Source organism: Mustela putorius, unplaced genomic scaffold, assembly GCF_011764305.1.
Source record: "Mustela putorius furo isolate JIRA1106 unplaced genomic scaffold, ASM1176430v1.1 tig00000031_pilon_pilon_pilon, whole genome shotgun sequence".
Taxonomy (NCBI): domain Eukaryota; kingdom Metazoa; phylum Chordata; class Mammalia; order Carnivora; family Mustelidae; genus Mustela; species Mustela putorius.
Genome location: NW_025421260.1, coordinates 680,359 through 697,300, shown reverse-complemented (window position 1 = coordinate 697,300; position 16,942 = coordinate 680,359). Strand labels below are relative to the sequence as shown.

Below are 16,942 nucleotides of genomic sequence, written 5' to 3'. Positions count from 1 at the left end.
TATGTTATTTTTAACTGCACTGTTGATTTGCAGAGATTAAATGGCAAACTTGTCCAAAGTACAGTATACTGCCTATTTGCATATCTGACTATGAGTTAGGTTATTACTAATTGCAAAGAAATAAAGAGTTTTCTGGCCAATTAAGAATAAATCTTTAAAGGTCCAAAATTCAAGTAAAGATAAGGATTCTGGAATATCATAAGATTTTCATTAATATTCCTCATATATAACTAAGTGTTTACCAGTTAAATCTATTTGTAGATGCTTGGGTTGATGTTCAGAAATACCAAATTCCCTCCACATTATTATTCAAAGCTCTCTCTCTCACTCTCTCTCTCTCTCTTTTTTCTTAAATCTATTTAACATTTCAAACTGATTTAAATCACAATTTTTAAATGCAAAATTTTCTATATATGTGAAAATGCAGAGCTAAGACATTATATGCATAATTCGAGATACACTAAAGAACCAATACCTTTCTTTCCTCAACTGGTCAGCATGAATTTGGAATTTAGGAAGGATGGGTCTCATGTTTCTTTCCTTGAGTATTAGTTGTGAGGACAAAGTTGAAGCCAAAGAGTTTGCTTACATAAATGTTTAAGCTTGACTCTAATTCTTATACTGACAGCTAACATATTTGAAAACTTACCATGAAGCTATTTTTTAAGTGAGTAACATGTGTTAACCCTTTGCAATCTTTACAGTAAGTCTATCGGGAAATAGTCTGGTGCTCCTCCCAGGTGACAGATGTCACGGGGGCAGAGTAACCTGCCAAGGTCTTCTGGCTGGCAAATGGAAGAGGCCTACTTGTGCTCAGTCTGTCTAGCTCCACAGCAATTAACCAGTACACAATGTTCTCTCAGTTTCTTTCTTTTGAGGTCTTTTCTAGATGGATATATTTTCTAGGATATATAAACAAAGCCTTAAAATTCCAGAAACAAATTTAAACACTGTCCCTCTCCTTCTCCCTCTCTTTCTACCTCCTCCTCCTTTGTTGAAAAAGGTTCTCTCTTGGAAGTGGTGAGATCCTAGAATCTATAGATCAGAAACTGAGAGAGCAAAAAAAAAAAAAAAAAAAGCATGTGAAAGTCAATGAAAACATAAAGAATCTTAAAATCTGATGTATCCAAAGTAAAATCAAACAAACAAACAAAAAAAAGAATTAAAAAGTTTAACCAGAATTTCTGTTTGCAGCAACAGTAAAACAGTAATAGAGAAACCATCATTCAATGATTGAACAATACATTTCTAGTACTGAATATAAGTACAAGCTGAACTTCTAATGTTGAGATATGATTTTCTGGACACAAAAATAACTATACCAGAAACTGATGTGTCTTTTTTTCTTTTTTCTTTTTTTTTTTTTTAAGTAAAGAAACGTTTTGGGCACCTGGGTGGCTCAGTGAGTTAAGCCTCTGCCTTCGATTTAGGTCATGATCTCAGAGTCCTGGGATCGAGCCCCGCATCAGCAGGGATCCTGCTTCCCTTCCTCTCTTTGCCTGCCTCTCTGCCTACTTGTGATCTCTGTCAAATAAATAAATAAAATCTTAGTAAAAAAAAAAAAGAAATGTTTTTGCATGGGGCAGTGTTACATGTCTAATTCTAATGTGAAGTCAACTAATCACTACACTAAATTTTACTTACAATTAAATATATAGCAGGGATAGATTTCCTCATAATATTTGAATTGTATGATTTAATTCATTCAATGCCATTTTATTAAAACACTGTATCATTAGGGTAAAGTCACCAGATTGAGAAAAAAATTTAAAAAATAAATTTGAATATTAGATAAATTAAATATTCTTTTAGTCTATGTAAGTCCTCAATATTACAAGACACATTACAATATTGCTATATTTTAGACATACATAGACCCCCCCCCAATATCATTGTTTATATGAAATTCAAATTTAACTGGTCACTCTATATTTTATTTGGCAAACTTACTTTAGGGTTAGGTTTATTAAAATTGGGGCATTTATGTATTTGTTAGTCACACTAATCAGAATAAGTCCATTGGCAAAAATGTGTGTCAAGATAGTGTTAAGGTAAATTGGGGACATTTCAGACAAACATAAGTTCGTCAAAAATTTCAAATTGCTTTGAAACTTCATGGACAATTTATTTTATTTATTTATTTTTATACATTAAGATAAAATTAGGTATTAGTCTGATTTTATGAGTATATGTCCTTTATAGGTTGTAATTACTTCCATGTTTTCCTGTGAAATAGTTTTATTTTGGGCTTTAAAAAAACTTAATTTTATGCTTCTAAGAGTTAATGAAATCAGTAAGCTTCGTATTTTTAGATATAACTGTTGATTTGCTTATCTATTTATCTATCACTTCTACCACTCTCAAATTATTATAAACACGGACATACAATTAATAGTCATTTCACCTATAAGGCATACCACATGTCCAGTATTAAGTACACTATTTTTTCTTATGGATCCTTAAAGAATGAAGCACATGACTGCATAGAGCTATGCAAATGGATTCCATCCCCACACCAATGAAAGTTGACATTACCCTTACTTTACACTAGGAGGCATATTGTTACTACAGATTTTTTCTATTATCATACTAAACACTTTGTGACCTGGTTTAATGAGCTCAAATGCAAGAGAGTATTACTAAAACCTTTTAAGTATTTATAATAAATGAGTCCTCAAAGCTAATTATTTTGGGGATTTAAAGTCATACTTTAAATTGATGAGATCTAAAACTTTCCAGCAGAGAAAGCTTGTGTCCCTGCCTATTTTACAGCCATCTTTTAACTACATGTTAGATAATATTTTAAAAAGTCATTTCGTTGTACCTTTCTATTTAAAAAAAGGTAATAAAACAGAAAATATGTTGTGAGTAATTAACAGTAAATGGTTTAAAATAATTAAGTGAACTTAAGTAGTTTAAAGTAAAACAATGCAGATATCAGAACATAAATATGCTTTACTTTATAATTTTATCAGTCTTTAGCAAATAGCGATGTTTTGAGATCACTCATCAGATATTATCATATGAAAAAGTCAAGTGACAAGAATTTAAAGTATAAAATTTTACAATTTGAAACTAATGTGGGTTTTTTTAGAATTTTATTTCTGTCTTCAAATGTGTAATAATTTTTCATTTTAAATTTCACTATAGTAATTTTAAAAACTTGACAGGAAACTTTGCTAAATAATCCGATACATGTTTCATTCATTCTACACTTCTTTTCCCACTACCTCCTGATAATAACAACAGCCAAAAAAATATAATGATACCTATAAACTGAGCCTGTGTTAAGTGCCAATAGCCCTGTGGCTGCAAAGTCAGTGAGTTAGGTCATAGATTATTTTGATTCCACAGTGTTTGTTGTTTTTTTTTTTTTTTAAAGATTTTATTTACTTATTTGACAAATAGAGATCATAAGTAGGCAGAAAGGCAGGCAGAGAGAGAGGAGGAAGCAGGCTCCCCGTTGAGCAGAGAGCCTGATGTTGGGGCTCGATCCCAGGACCCTGGGATCATGATCTGAGCCGAAGGCAAAGGCTTAACCCACTGAGCCACCCAGGAGCCCCCACAGTCTTTGTTCTTAATAATAATTCTGCATTACTTCCCCCAAAAAGTCATTAACTATGTATGGACTCAAATCTCCCCAGGCTTTAAAATATCTTTACTCCACTCCATCTTCACTTTTGCCTGCCTCGAATGTTAAGGTTTGTCATGATTTCTTTTTGGGTTTCTTCTCTTTCTTCATAATTATTGCATTTGCTCAAAGAATTTCATTCACCTTCTATTTTATTAGTTTATAATTTCCAGTGCAGAATTGTATTCCTACCTCCTAGATTATCTTGCCCAGCACCTCAAAATTTAAAATTAAAGAAAAAATTATTAATTCCTAATCTAAGTTTCTCTTCTGTTTCCTAATTTATTTAATTACATAATTCTCCAATGTCTCACAAACCAAAATCTTGAAAAGACCCTCAAAAGTCTATCTTTTTCTTTATCTGCTCTATCGTATCCTTCAAAATCTGGTCCCAATTTATTTTTCAATCCAATTTCATTTATTGTCACATACTTGAATAATTTAATATCAATGATTTATTGAGTATCTACTATGTTTCAGGTTCTGTGCTAGGGTGAATAGCTTCATCAAATAACTGTAATTTTTATGACCATATTTTTAAAGATTATTAATAGTCCCATTTTTGAGATTAGGAATCTAAGCCCAAGTAGTAGAGCTAATCATATTTGCATGTGCTCCAAAGATAATGAAGTAGTCACTGCTTTCCCAAGCATGAACCTTTCATAGCACCATTACCTTTCATAGCACCAAGAAACCCCCACTCGTGTGACTGTTAGCACACACGCACACACACCCATGCACAAACATTTTATTTACTTAGACAATTTCTTTTCATCCAATGTCACTTCTTGAAAGTATCACTTTGTCTGGGCTCCTGGGTAGTAGAGCTGGTTGAGTGTCCAACTCCTGGTTTTGGCTCAGCTCCTGATCTTAGGGTCCTGTGATTGAACCCCTCATAGGGCTTCACACTCAGCATGGAGTCTGCTTAAAATTCTCTCTCCCTCTCCTTCTGTTCCTCCTCCCTGTTCTGTACATGTGCATACTTTCTCTCTTGTTCTCTCCCTCTCTCTAAGATAAAAAAAAAAAAGGTACACAGCACCTAAAATGAAATTTTAAAAAATAATAAAGTATCATTTTTACCAAAAGAATCTTTATTGCTTATTTAAGACTTATTCAATCCTAAAACCCACTTTTTTATACACTTAACATTAGCATTTATTATAGTTCACTAATGTTACTGCTATCCAGTATCTTCTAAAAAATCAGTGTTTCTTTTCCTTTTCTTCTTCTTCTTCTTCTTCTTCTTCTTCTTTAATCATCCTCTTACAGTCTATAAAATGCTCAGAGCACACCCCTCGTAGAAAAGAAAATTTCAAAACAATTTCTGGAACTTCATAGATTCCCCAAAATCTATTCATCAACTTCTTCTCCTTCTCTGACTGAGGAACTCTAGATTAAGAACTCTTGCTTTCCCAGTTTGGTAGCAGAGTTTTTAAAAGTTTAGGAAGTCTTGGTTTTAATGTCTATTCCTAGAACCTAGGATAGTACTTGGCATCACAGTAGCCTCTATGTGAGTACTTATGGAATGAATAGATAAATGAATAAACAAGTAAATCATGGAAAAGTCAAGTGAATAAAGAGTCTTAAGCAAAAACTTTTGAATATGAAGTTATATCAAGATGGCTAAGACTTATACAGATTGTGGCAGAGATACTTTAGGGTGACCCCTCATGGTTCCCACCTCCTGGTATTCACAACTATGTGTATCCACTTCCCTTGAGTGTGGACAGGACCTGAGGCTTGCTTCTAACCAACAGAATATGGCAATGGTGAGAGATGTCACTTTCATGATTAGGTTCTATAAAACGTTATGCTGCTACAAACTCACTAGAGTTTAGAGAGAGACTCTGTCTCTCTAAATGTCTTTAAATAAGTGGATACGTTGGGAGGCATTGTAACTAAAAGCTGAGTGTGGCCTCTAGATGCTGGGAGCAGTCTCCAGCTGATGACCAGAAAGATGCTGCGGTGCTCAATCCTACCAATTCAAGGAAATAAATTCTGCTAACAGGGGGTACCTAGGGGGCTCAGTCTGTTGAGCAGCTGCCTTTGGCTCAGCTCATGATCGCAGGGTTCCTGGATCAAGCCCCAAATCAGGATCCCTGCTCAGTGGGGAGTCTGCTTCTCCTTCTGTCCCTACCCACCTTCTCATGCTCTCTCTCTCATTCACTCTCTCTCTCTCTCTCTCAAATAAATAATAAATTTAATTTTTTTTAAAAATTCTGTTAATAGTATGAAAAATCTTCGTAAATTCTTCCACAGTTTGCCTGCAGATGAGAATGCAATCTGGCTGACACCTTGATTGCCGGCTTTGAGAACCTGCACAGAGACCACAGACAAACCATGCTCAGACTCCTGACTTAAAGGTAGTGTGAGATTATGAATGTGTGCTCTTAAAAGGCACTAAGTGTTATAGTTAGCAACAGAACATAGACGGCAGGTAGATAGAGGGGAGATGGGGAGATACATACTTGCTTTATAATCTAGATGATTCCATTCCAGAAAACTTTCTGCCTTCTCTGATTTTCAGGTGAAAATAGATAATAATAGATAAGTTTTGAAGTTAGATTTAGAAAAATGTTTAATAAAGAAGAAAATTAAAGTCTCCTAGGATAAAAAGGGTAATCAAATTATTATTAATATTTTTTTTTAGTCGCTGGGTTTTGGCACCTTCTTCCCCATTTAAACTGAAATCACAGTAGGATTGATTTCTCTTTCTCTATACTATTTTTTAAAGAACTCTGCATTCATCAACTCAGGGTCCACTACTGTAGGATCACCATGAACTGATTATGAAAATCCCATGGGGAAATGAACACAGCAGGTAACAATATAAAACTTCTGAACACTTTTCTTTGAGTCTCTATTATTTAATACTATGTGGTGCCAAAAAATCAAATTCATGTTTAATTTTCAAAGCATTCTATGGTTAATGATTGTTTTTTGGCTGTAGGTTAGTATTAGCACAAATTCTTAGGATTGAAATTTGGATTTACATATTTTTTCTGAATTTTTTGAAGTCTTTTTTATTTAATTAAGTTGGTTTTTTTTCTTCCCAAAATGACAGTCTGTCTCTCATGCCCAAGTATTTTAAATTCTCAGTATTTCTTAGCATGCACAACTGACAGAAAGAATATTTTTAATGCAAATTTTGTAATATTAAGAATGAATTTTTCCCCCAGCTCTGTATCAGGTGCTTTCCATTTATATCACTTCATCACCAAATGAAAATATAATTTTGAATATGTTATTAAAATTGTGGAAAATATAGACAATTAAAAAGGTGAAATTAATGTTTCAAACTGAAGATAGCTATAGTTAAAATGGCGTACTTCTCAGTAGCGTTTGTTTGTTTGTTCGTCCATTGCTATCTTGATAGAACACTTTTAATTTGTCTGATTGTGTTTCATGAGTTTTTGAAATATTGATTTATTCATTCAGTCACAAATACACGTTGCTGGCCTACTCTATGCCAGGTGCTGTCATGCACAGATAATAGAAAGGTGAGCAAACAGTTCTTACTGATAATGGGAGAGACAATTGGTAATCAAAAATATCATACAGGTTTTCTTTGAGGAAAAACTGTAAAAAAAAAATAAGAAAAGGTACAATGGTAATAAAAAGGAAAATTTATTCCAGTGAAAAGAGCACTAAGCAAGAGGTGGTGTATATGAGTTTTATTCTTGACTCACAAACTATGTAACTATAGGCAAAGCCTTCCCTTTTAATGCCTCTGTATAAAAATACTTTATACTCTATGGTCTGCAGGGTTCTGCTAAGGACTCAACTGTCAGTAACCTAAGGCCAAAAACCAAACCAAAACAAACAAACAAACAAACAAAAATTTCAGGAGCAGATCTTTCCCAAATTGTTCACCTTACTAGCAGACCATGCAACCAACTCATCTTCTTAAAATTCAATTTCTCAAATTTTCTTTAAAAAAAAAAAAATAAGACTAGTGTTGACAAGAACTCCACTATGAGAGCTGAAAGGTGAGCCCACTTCCACGTGAACCACATCCTAAAGTCCACCCAGAAGCATACAGAGTTTTCTCCAAGAGCCTGAGAAGGAGCATTTAGTATGTGGAGGAGGAGGGGAGGGTCAGAGGGAGAGAGAGAATCTTAAGCAGCCTCCATACCCAGGGCAGAGCCTGATGTGGGCTCAATTTCACAGTCCATGAGATCAAAACCTGAGACGAAATCGAGTCAGACACTTAATCTACTGAGCCACCCAGGCACACCAGAAGAAGCTGCTGGGGCAGCTGGAAATAATATCTATCTGTATACACATACATATGTATACACACACACACACACAACATATAATATTAGTGTCTTGGAATTCACACCTCAGTGCCAGTGATGACACTGCCATAAAATATATGGACAGTGAAGGTGCTTCTCTAAATAGTAAGAGCATTGCTGTGGAGTCAGGTACTCTTAAGTTCCTATTCTGCCTCAGCTATCTGTTAAGTAGTTTCAGACAGATAACTGTCATTTTATGAAATTCAGCTGACTTAGAATACTGTCTAACTTATATTATTGTGTGGAATCATAAACAATATATTACAACATTTACTAGCATTCCTGACTCATCTGTACACCTGAATAAATACTACCCATTCATATCCTCAGGTATCAAAATAATCCTTAGCGAGAAGTTCGCCAACTGATTCACATACAGTCCAGGTAGAGGCAGAAGCATAGGAACAGATAGGGCTTTAATAAAGTAAATACAATCTGCAATTTTGCACATGATTAAACAGCAGAAAATCCTTTAAAGTGACATTTAAAAGAAATGCCAGATATAAAAATAACTCTATTCATGATTCTCAATGGGACAAGATTAAGCCTTAATTCTGAATTAGTGGTAATAAGCTGTTCCTGATCTGATCACATAATTGTTTTTGTTTGCTTTTAAGTTAGGGAAATTCTTTCATCAGTCTAGTTACAGTTATTAAAAATAGAAAACTCCTACTGAAAATCCCCTTAGTATGTCCTTAGATGTAATGATTTTATTGAATTATACGTGGAGTGTATGATCACATTAACGAGCTAACTTCTTAAAGAAATATGCTTTATCTTCTATTCAAGAATAGTCTGTCTCTATATGCAGAAAAGGTGATAAAACTCAGTGCAAGACATTCTGCATGTGAGTGTGTTATTTGCAGTGTAGTTGACTAAGGATGCTCTAAGACTCAGATGTGCCTAGAACACAGAGATACTATCTATTGGTTGCCAAAGGATACTCCTCATGCCCTGTCCTTAACTTCCCCCTGGTGTCATACAGAGAAGGGCTGAAGTTTCTGCTTAATGATTTTATTGCTAAATTCCAAAAAGGACTTTTCAAAGACTCTATTTTACTTGAAAGATCTTTAATGGAGGAAAATACCAATTTATATTCTAGTCTTCCAAATACAAATATAATTACTGAAAAATCTCTGTTTAATTGCAATTTCACCATTTGAAATACACTTCAATGTATACACAACCATCTGGCTGTACTTATGTACAATAAACCATATCTTTGGTTCAAAACAATTAATAGAAAAAGGAAGAAACTGGATATTTCATATATTGATTCTGAGTTTTGTATCAGTCTCCCACCATATACTTAAAATAAACTTTGCATTTTGAGAATTTTAAAACAGTATAGAATTGGAAACAACAGTATAATAAGACTCTATACATCCATTATCCAACCTCAACAACCACTAACATTTCACTGTTTAATTTATTCCCATCATTACTATCACTATCATCATCATTAGTAGTATTTTGTTCGGGTATCATTAAAACAAATTCCAGACATTATTTTGTTTCTTCTATAAATTCTTCACAATCCATCACTACCAATAAAGGATTTTCTCTTAATGAAGCTATAATACCATTATCACATCTAACAAAATAAGTAATTATTAATATCATTTAAAATGAAACACATACTCATATATCCACAATTTTCTTAAAAAAATTTTTATGATACTGAAAAAAGAAACAAACTCACTGGTCACCACTGGAAGTATCTAGGGCACCAGTTCATTTTATAAATTAATATACCAAGCAAGTGTGTGTCTTGGATTTCCTGTGTGAACTCAATTTCATGTAGTAATCAATGACTAATGGGTTGAAGTTCTTCATCATAAGATTTTTAAAACTACTTCATTAAAAAGGAATAATTTCTTTTGTTTATCACTTTTATATCCACTCACTGTATAATTTAATAGCATGCTCTGTAATTATTTTAGCAATAAACACAAATATAACTTTATATAATTATTTATGAAAATAATCTTGAAATATATATATATATATATTTCTTCTTGTATATATCCCTTTACCTACCCCAGCCTTTTCAAACAGGTACTGGCTTTATAATCATTGCATATATGAGGATGAGACAGGATAGAGAATGGTTAAAAAGCATTCTGTCATTTTTCAGAGTTCTGAGCCTACTACACAGATTATTTTTTTCAATTGCTACTAGAGAAAAAAAAAAGTTGGAGGGATTATGTCTTTGTGGAAAACTATCAAGAGATGCAGTGGGGAACTCCAACTCCAGATATTAAAAGCATTTACGCAGCCCTGCTGGAAAGGAAAGGGTTCAAAGAAAGAAATAGACGTAGAGACTACATCGTGCTTGTTGGACAGAACTCAGAGAAACCAAGCGGCTTGGAATTACAGAGTCCTGAGGCTAGATTCCATGGCAGAGTCCAGGGAAGCAGGAAGATCCTGGAGTGATAAACTCACCAAGCATCTAGGCACCATAGCCATGCACAAACTCCTTTGCTAACCAGTGGTCTGAGGCATTAGGAGTAGTTATGAAGGGGCCAGGAGGGTTGGGATGAAGGCAATATCATCTGAGACACGTAAGGACCCAATGAAACAAGGGGCATCTCCATGGACATGTAAGTGCGCAGATAACCAAGGGACCAGAATGTTTCAATTCTTTTCGGCATGACGTAGACCATGTGAAATTGGGGGTGGGGGGGTGGGGAGTGAAGTTTCCATCACACTAGTAAAATGGGGATTCAAGTCTTTTTCTAAATGAAAGAAAAAAAAATCGTTGTATGTCTAGTGCATCTAAATTATTGGCGTGAGTCACATCTGACACAATAAAGACTACTGTAGATTTTACATGGTATTATTTACAAAAACCATCAATTATAACACAACTTCCAAACTTTATTTTTGGGATTGCATGTAAAAACCTTAATACTTTCCTCATTTTTTTTCAAAATTCATGTGTTTGATAGAATATAAAACTTATGATGTCAACAACCTAGAAGTACAAACTTAGAAGTAAAGAATATTGTAGCTAAATGCCACTGTGTATGTGTGTGTGTGTGTGTGTGTGTGTGTGTACAGAATCCAGACCCTATATTAAAGCCTAATATCTCCAAAAACTCCTCCAGAAGATATTTCTTTTATTAGTTTTTCTTTTAAAAGTATAATGAAAAGGGGCGCCTGGGTGGTTCAGTGGGTTAAAGCCTCTGCCTTTGGCTCAGGTCATGATCCCAGGGTCCTGGGATCGAGCCCTACATCGGGCTCTCTGCTCAGCGGGAAGCCTGCTTCCTCCTCTCTCTCTGCCTGCCTCTCTGCCTACTTGTGATCTCTGTCTGTCAAATAAATAAATAAATAATCTTTTAAAAATATATATAATGGAAAGAATTATTATGGAATTACTACTAATCTACAAAGGTTTTTTTTTAATTGAGAAGCATAATATTTTAAAAATATTCCTATAAAAATAGGAACCCATGCAAATTGAATACTTAATAACTGTACAGATAATACTGACATTCATGATTTCTATGGAGATAGCATGGTTACTTTAAAATCTTGGCTTCTCAAGAATTACCACACCACAGACAGAAAACCCCAATGAAGACAAAGGATACAATCTAAATCTGAATAGCAAGATTATTACTATTGAAGATTACTGCTTCCATTATGCTATATCTCACTTCACAAATTCCTCAAAGTTAATTACAAAAATGCGACTGTGGAATTTTAAGATAATATATCATAATACTATCCTAATATGAATTACCATTTGGTTATGAATCTCTTCATATTTCTAGGGTATTCTAATTAATTCTGTTCTAGACATTTACAGAGGAGGTTAAAATTTTAAGTCCCATTAAATGTGGAAAGTATAGTTGGCCTCCAGGCCCCTCACAGTGCCTCTTTTCCTTATCTCCCGATTCTTCTTCTTTCTTAATGATGAATAAGGATGTTGTCTCCACGAAGGAGCAGTTTAACACATTTTATTGACCATGATTCTCCTGGGTGAAGTCACTGTGTGGGTTTAATGTTGGAGTGTGCAAGGGTGTATCATCCTTTGGGTCTCTTTTTCCTTGTGACTAGGTTGGTAACACCCCCAGGGACCTCTCGAAACTATTCTGAAAAGGCCCTTTGTTTGTTTGTTTGTTTGTTTGTTTGTTTTAGAATCTCTTCTAACTTCTCCCATTAGGCAGCTCACTCAGCTACTTCCCTAGTCTAAGAAGGCATTAGGGGAATAGCTATATATTTCAGGTGAAGTTCTGGCTTAAGGTAACTTACGCTAACCATACTTATGTATACTTTTTCCCCCTTCTTTCCTTTTGCTTCTGTAAAAAACAAACAAACAAACAAACAAACAACACCTTTGGAGAACTGTATAGACATGAACTAAAACTCTTCTCTTAAAATGGGAGTCTTTCTGTCTTGGTTTTAGCAGAAGCCCAAAGACAAGAAAAACCAACCATTCCCATATGCAGAAGAGGAAGCCAAGAACCAGTTTGGTACCCTCAGCTTAATGACGAAAGAGATGTTTTAAAATTGGAGAGAGGGAAGCTGAAAACCAGGAAATCAGTTTAGAAAAAGCTACATATGTTCAAAGATATGTTACATATCTGACCTCTTCACACAAGTCCAGGAAAGGATGATTCAGTAGAACCACTTAGATTCAATGATGTTTAATCAACACCAAGAAATCTAAGGAGGACAGTTGGCCAGCTCCCCCAAATATTGTCTAATGAGAACTCCCCTCTTTGCATATGGCCTGCCCTTCTGGATATGTGAAGTAAAAAGATGCACTTATAGTTCCCTTATGACCCGAAGATACAGAACATGACAGAAAGATCAAGAATCAGAGCTGGTGTACAATTTACTAAGCTCTTCCTAAAAGACTGGCTGGAGTAGGGAGAAACCTCAGCAGAAAGAAGATGCTGATGTAACTATACATGCCAATGAGAAGAACGACATTTATCAGAGAAACAGGCAGAAATGGATGCCAGCTTCAGGGAGAGGAAGTGGTAATATGTAATATGTCATATCCCGGACGACAGACCTGGATACAAAGAGAGGCAAATTCTAAAATTCAAATTCTAAAATCCTAGAAATCAGAGAACACCAATTCTGAATTCTCACAACAGGACAAGCTTTTTACCTCCTCTTGGAATTCTACTTCAACCACAGAATTGCCAGAAGCACAGGTATGTCTACCGCAGTAGAAGAGAAGTAGTTTAGAAAATTGGGGAAAACTCATCCTGTCCACATTTCTCCCTGTAGGCGACCAGTGTGATGCAGGTTCAAAATGAGTTAGAAACCAGTTTTAATTCAAGTCAAGTAGAAATCATGATCATTACTGTGGACTGGACATTATTATCGAATTAGACTTTGAACATTTTAATAAAAGTGAAATATATATATATAACAGAATCACCAGAAAAGGTAGAGTACTTGCCCAAAATTTCCTCCAAAGGCAAAGAAAAAAGCACCCTCACAGGGCTTACTCTGAATGGGCAATGATTTCTAAGGTGTGCAGAATTAAGATCTTGGCTAATTCCATCTCACTCATTTCATTCATTCAATGCATTGGTTAAAACATATCCAAAATTTAAACAGACAAAATTTAAAAAGACAAAAAAAGTGAAACCCCCAAATCACTATCATCCCTCTTCGCACTTGTTTTAATCAACTATTTTACTTATTTATTTTTTTAAGTCTTCACTGGAAAACATCATTCCACCGAACAACACACACGGTAGACTTGATATATTTTGAATATGGCAACAAGAAAGCCAGCAAAACCAACCGAATGTCCATTTATTTGCTTCCCCAAATCACTGTTAGAACTCAAGCGCACACCACAAAAAGCCAGAACTCCAAGCGATCACAGTTTTTAAAGGGACTCACCAGAGTTGGGGTCAGAGTTGCCATCTGCTTCGGTCCTCTTGTCCGGAGAGGCCTGGTCATAGAATTCGTCCTGTGGCTGAACCAGAGGAAGAGGGTGTGAGATCAGGGTGCCACTACCCACCGGCTCGTGGTCTCCTAGACCACTGTCACTGCAGCTTTCCTGGGAGCCGTCGGGGAGGTGAAACGTAACCCGGCGCTGCGACTACAAAGAAGACCACAGGACACGTGGATTAACACTCCTCCCGGAGAAAAGGGGCGCGGCGGAACACAAAATCAAAACAACTTTCAACACATGATACAATGTAAACGCAAAACAGATAAAATTTGGAACAAAGCTAGGAACAAAATTTAGCACTTGCTATTTACTGTATCATGTCTAACTTGCAAAATACAAGAAGGAATTACGGTCTTGTTTAATTGAAGGACAAAAAAGGCACTAATGGTAAACCGCTGAAAATTACAGCAAGAAAAGCAAAAAAGGAATATACCAGTTGTCAACATTAAAAAAAACAAAACAAAACAAAAACAAAAACAACTTGAAATAAGCAGAAATATGCAAATATTTGTTCCAAAGATCTGAATAAATACATAGACAATGTGACATTCAGTTTCTTTTGAATGAAACAGGCATTTTCTTTATTTAATGATTTTAAGGTAGTTTTTGCAAAGAAGTCATTATCGCCCATTGGCTCAGATATTACTACCACTCACTGGTTATAGAACATCCCAGTAGAAAGATGCTTAGAGTATTATTTTGACATCTATTTCTACAATGTCACTATCGGAAGTGACCTAAAATATGTGCCTGGGTACTTCAATAAATTTTAGTGTTTTAATAAAATAAAAGTGTGCATTTCAGCACAGATTGCTGCTTAGTACTCTTGGTAAATGTTCTTTTAGCTGATGTTATCCATGAGATAGGAAAATATTTACAGCTGTGTGGGGTGGAGATTTATGACTTATGGAATTATAGGAGAGTAGTAAATTTGCGCTGTATGTCTGGCTGCACCTAATCTTCATTCTGCTATAACAGTCAGAAGACCTTTCAATATCATGTCACATGTGATCACTTTTACTCATGTTTAACAAAATTATGAATGCATAAATAATAAATTATATAAAATACAAAAGTGTAATGTATAATCACTTCATAATACCTAAAATTTGTGTGTTTTGCAGACAGGCAATTTATAGACTGTATCCATTCCAAAGAAAAAAGAATGCAATTAGACACAAAATGCTATAGATAGATATACTGCCACTCTATAAATGCGTTTTTATAGACAACAATAGGACACAGCCTATTTCCTATGAGTCACTGATTCAAATCCAGCTCAGAGTCATAATGGAGAAGAGCTGATACCACTTTATTGCTGCTGTTCAATGACCTGTATGAAATGATTTGATAGTTCAGTACATTTTTAATGAACTGATGCCGACATCACATAAACTATAATCATAAACGGTGCTAATTGAGTCTATTGTAGCACATTTCACCTTCATGCACAACTATCGCATTCACCCCTCAATGTATTTTAAAACGTGCCTAGGTGAGTGCTCCACAATATGCAAGCCAAACTTGAATATTAATATCTTGGATAGGAAGGAAAATGCTACCATTTACTATAGTGTTTCCTCTCTTGTGTGAATTTAACCCTTTAGAGAAAACCAGTAATGTAAGTATTTTTTTGTTTATGTTTCAATATGCCCTTGTTTCATCAGTATCCTTCGGTGATAAACACAGCATTAAGGTCTATGACCAGGCTGCCCATTATACAGGACAATCAAACATAGCTTTTAAAGTGAGTAGCCTATTAAAAAGTCTGTAGTTTCAGTGATTATAGCATCTTTGGTATTACCTCTGGAGAATTACCTCAGGTGAGTAAAAATGTAGTCAAATATAAGTGAAAGACAATGGGACAGATTATTCTTCAGTCTTTCTAAAGCATCTCAAGAGGTCCATAAGCCATTATAAAGTATACGTTCCACAGACAGAAGAAAAAAAGGAAAATCTCCATGTATGATATTCTTCTAAGCATAATTAATATTGTTCTAATTACTTTATATTTTTCCCCCTGAGAAATGTGAATCTGCAGCCCCAGTAACATTTGAACGCAGCAGTTCTCACACAACAGCCATTAGAACGAGCATTTATTAAGCACCCACTTGTACATAGCCTGGCACTATGATTTCACTGAGAAGAAAAATATTCTTTTCAAAACTGTTTCAAATACAACCAACTAAATTCCATCCCACATATATTATACTATGATCTTCCTTTGCCACTTTGTGAGAACAAGCAAAGATAGAAACCTATTTGCAGTGATATAGTAGATAGTAATTTATTTACAATAGGACAGTGTAAACCAGAGTGGTACAATGCTTAAACCATGGTGGCATATGGAACTATTTCCTAATTAATTTGACTCAAAGATGTTAAGTTTTAAGTGGCCAACCTGTGCAGTTTATCAGTCTAATGGGAGTTTGGGGTGGGAGGTGGCATATGGACTAAGAATTAGAACATGGGTATTATAGTATGAAGCAAACTGATCAAGCAAATCAAACTATAGTTCATCATCGTAATGACTGATGCAAGTACAACAATGTCTGAAATATAAAGGTAGATGTAAGGAAATAATCTGAAGAAATTGGAATGCAGGAAAACAAGGATCCATGAAGTGTTACGAAATAAGAGGTGCAGGTGACAGCAAGGGCTCGACAGACTGGCTGAGATGTTGCTGAAGAACACCAGCCGAGAAAGCCAGAACCAGACCTCTTGGCTGGGAGCCCTTACTCTGCAGAGACTGGCCCAGGGCAAGTGAGTAACTCTGAATGAGTTCCTGGCTTTGTAAAATGGAGAAGTTAGTGTCTTCATTGGAGAAGTGTTGTGAGGCTCGAGCAGATAAAATAAGAAGCATCGGTTGGTGCAAAATATATGACACATAGTAGATACTCAGTAAAAGTACATATCAATCTTCAAATTTACTGCTGCATATTCTTTTAACCTGCAGAGCTATCAATGTTTAGCTAGTTTTAAGGTTGTGATTCCTGGGGTGCCTGGGTGGCTCAGTGCTTTAAGCATCTGCTTTCAGCTCAGGTCATGATCTCAGGGTCCTGCTCAGCAGGGAGCCTG

General features: G+C 35.2%; 1 protein-coding gene across 4 annotated transcripts in view; it reads right to left on the bottom strand.

Moving 5' to 3' along the window:
- The window catches only part of PCDH9 (protocadherin 9), an 899,097-nt gene that overhangs the window by 288,412 nt on the left and 593,743 nt on the right, over window positions 1-16,942 (bottom strand). For 2 of the 4 annotated variants that reach the window (XM_045077540.1, XM_045077910.1), the window contains one exon: window positions 13,810-14,011. In XM_045077540.1, coding sequence (XP_044933475.1) covers window positions 13,810-14,011 — 202 coding nt within the window. The remainder of the gene's footprint in view (window positions 1-13,809; window positions 14,012-16,942) is intronic. The other 2 variants (XM_045078233.1, XM_045078513.1) reach the window with 1 other exon arrangement.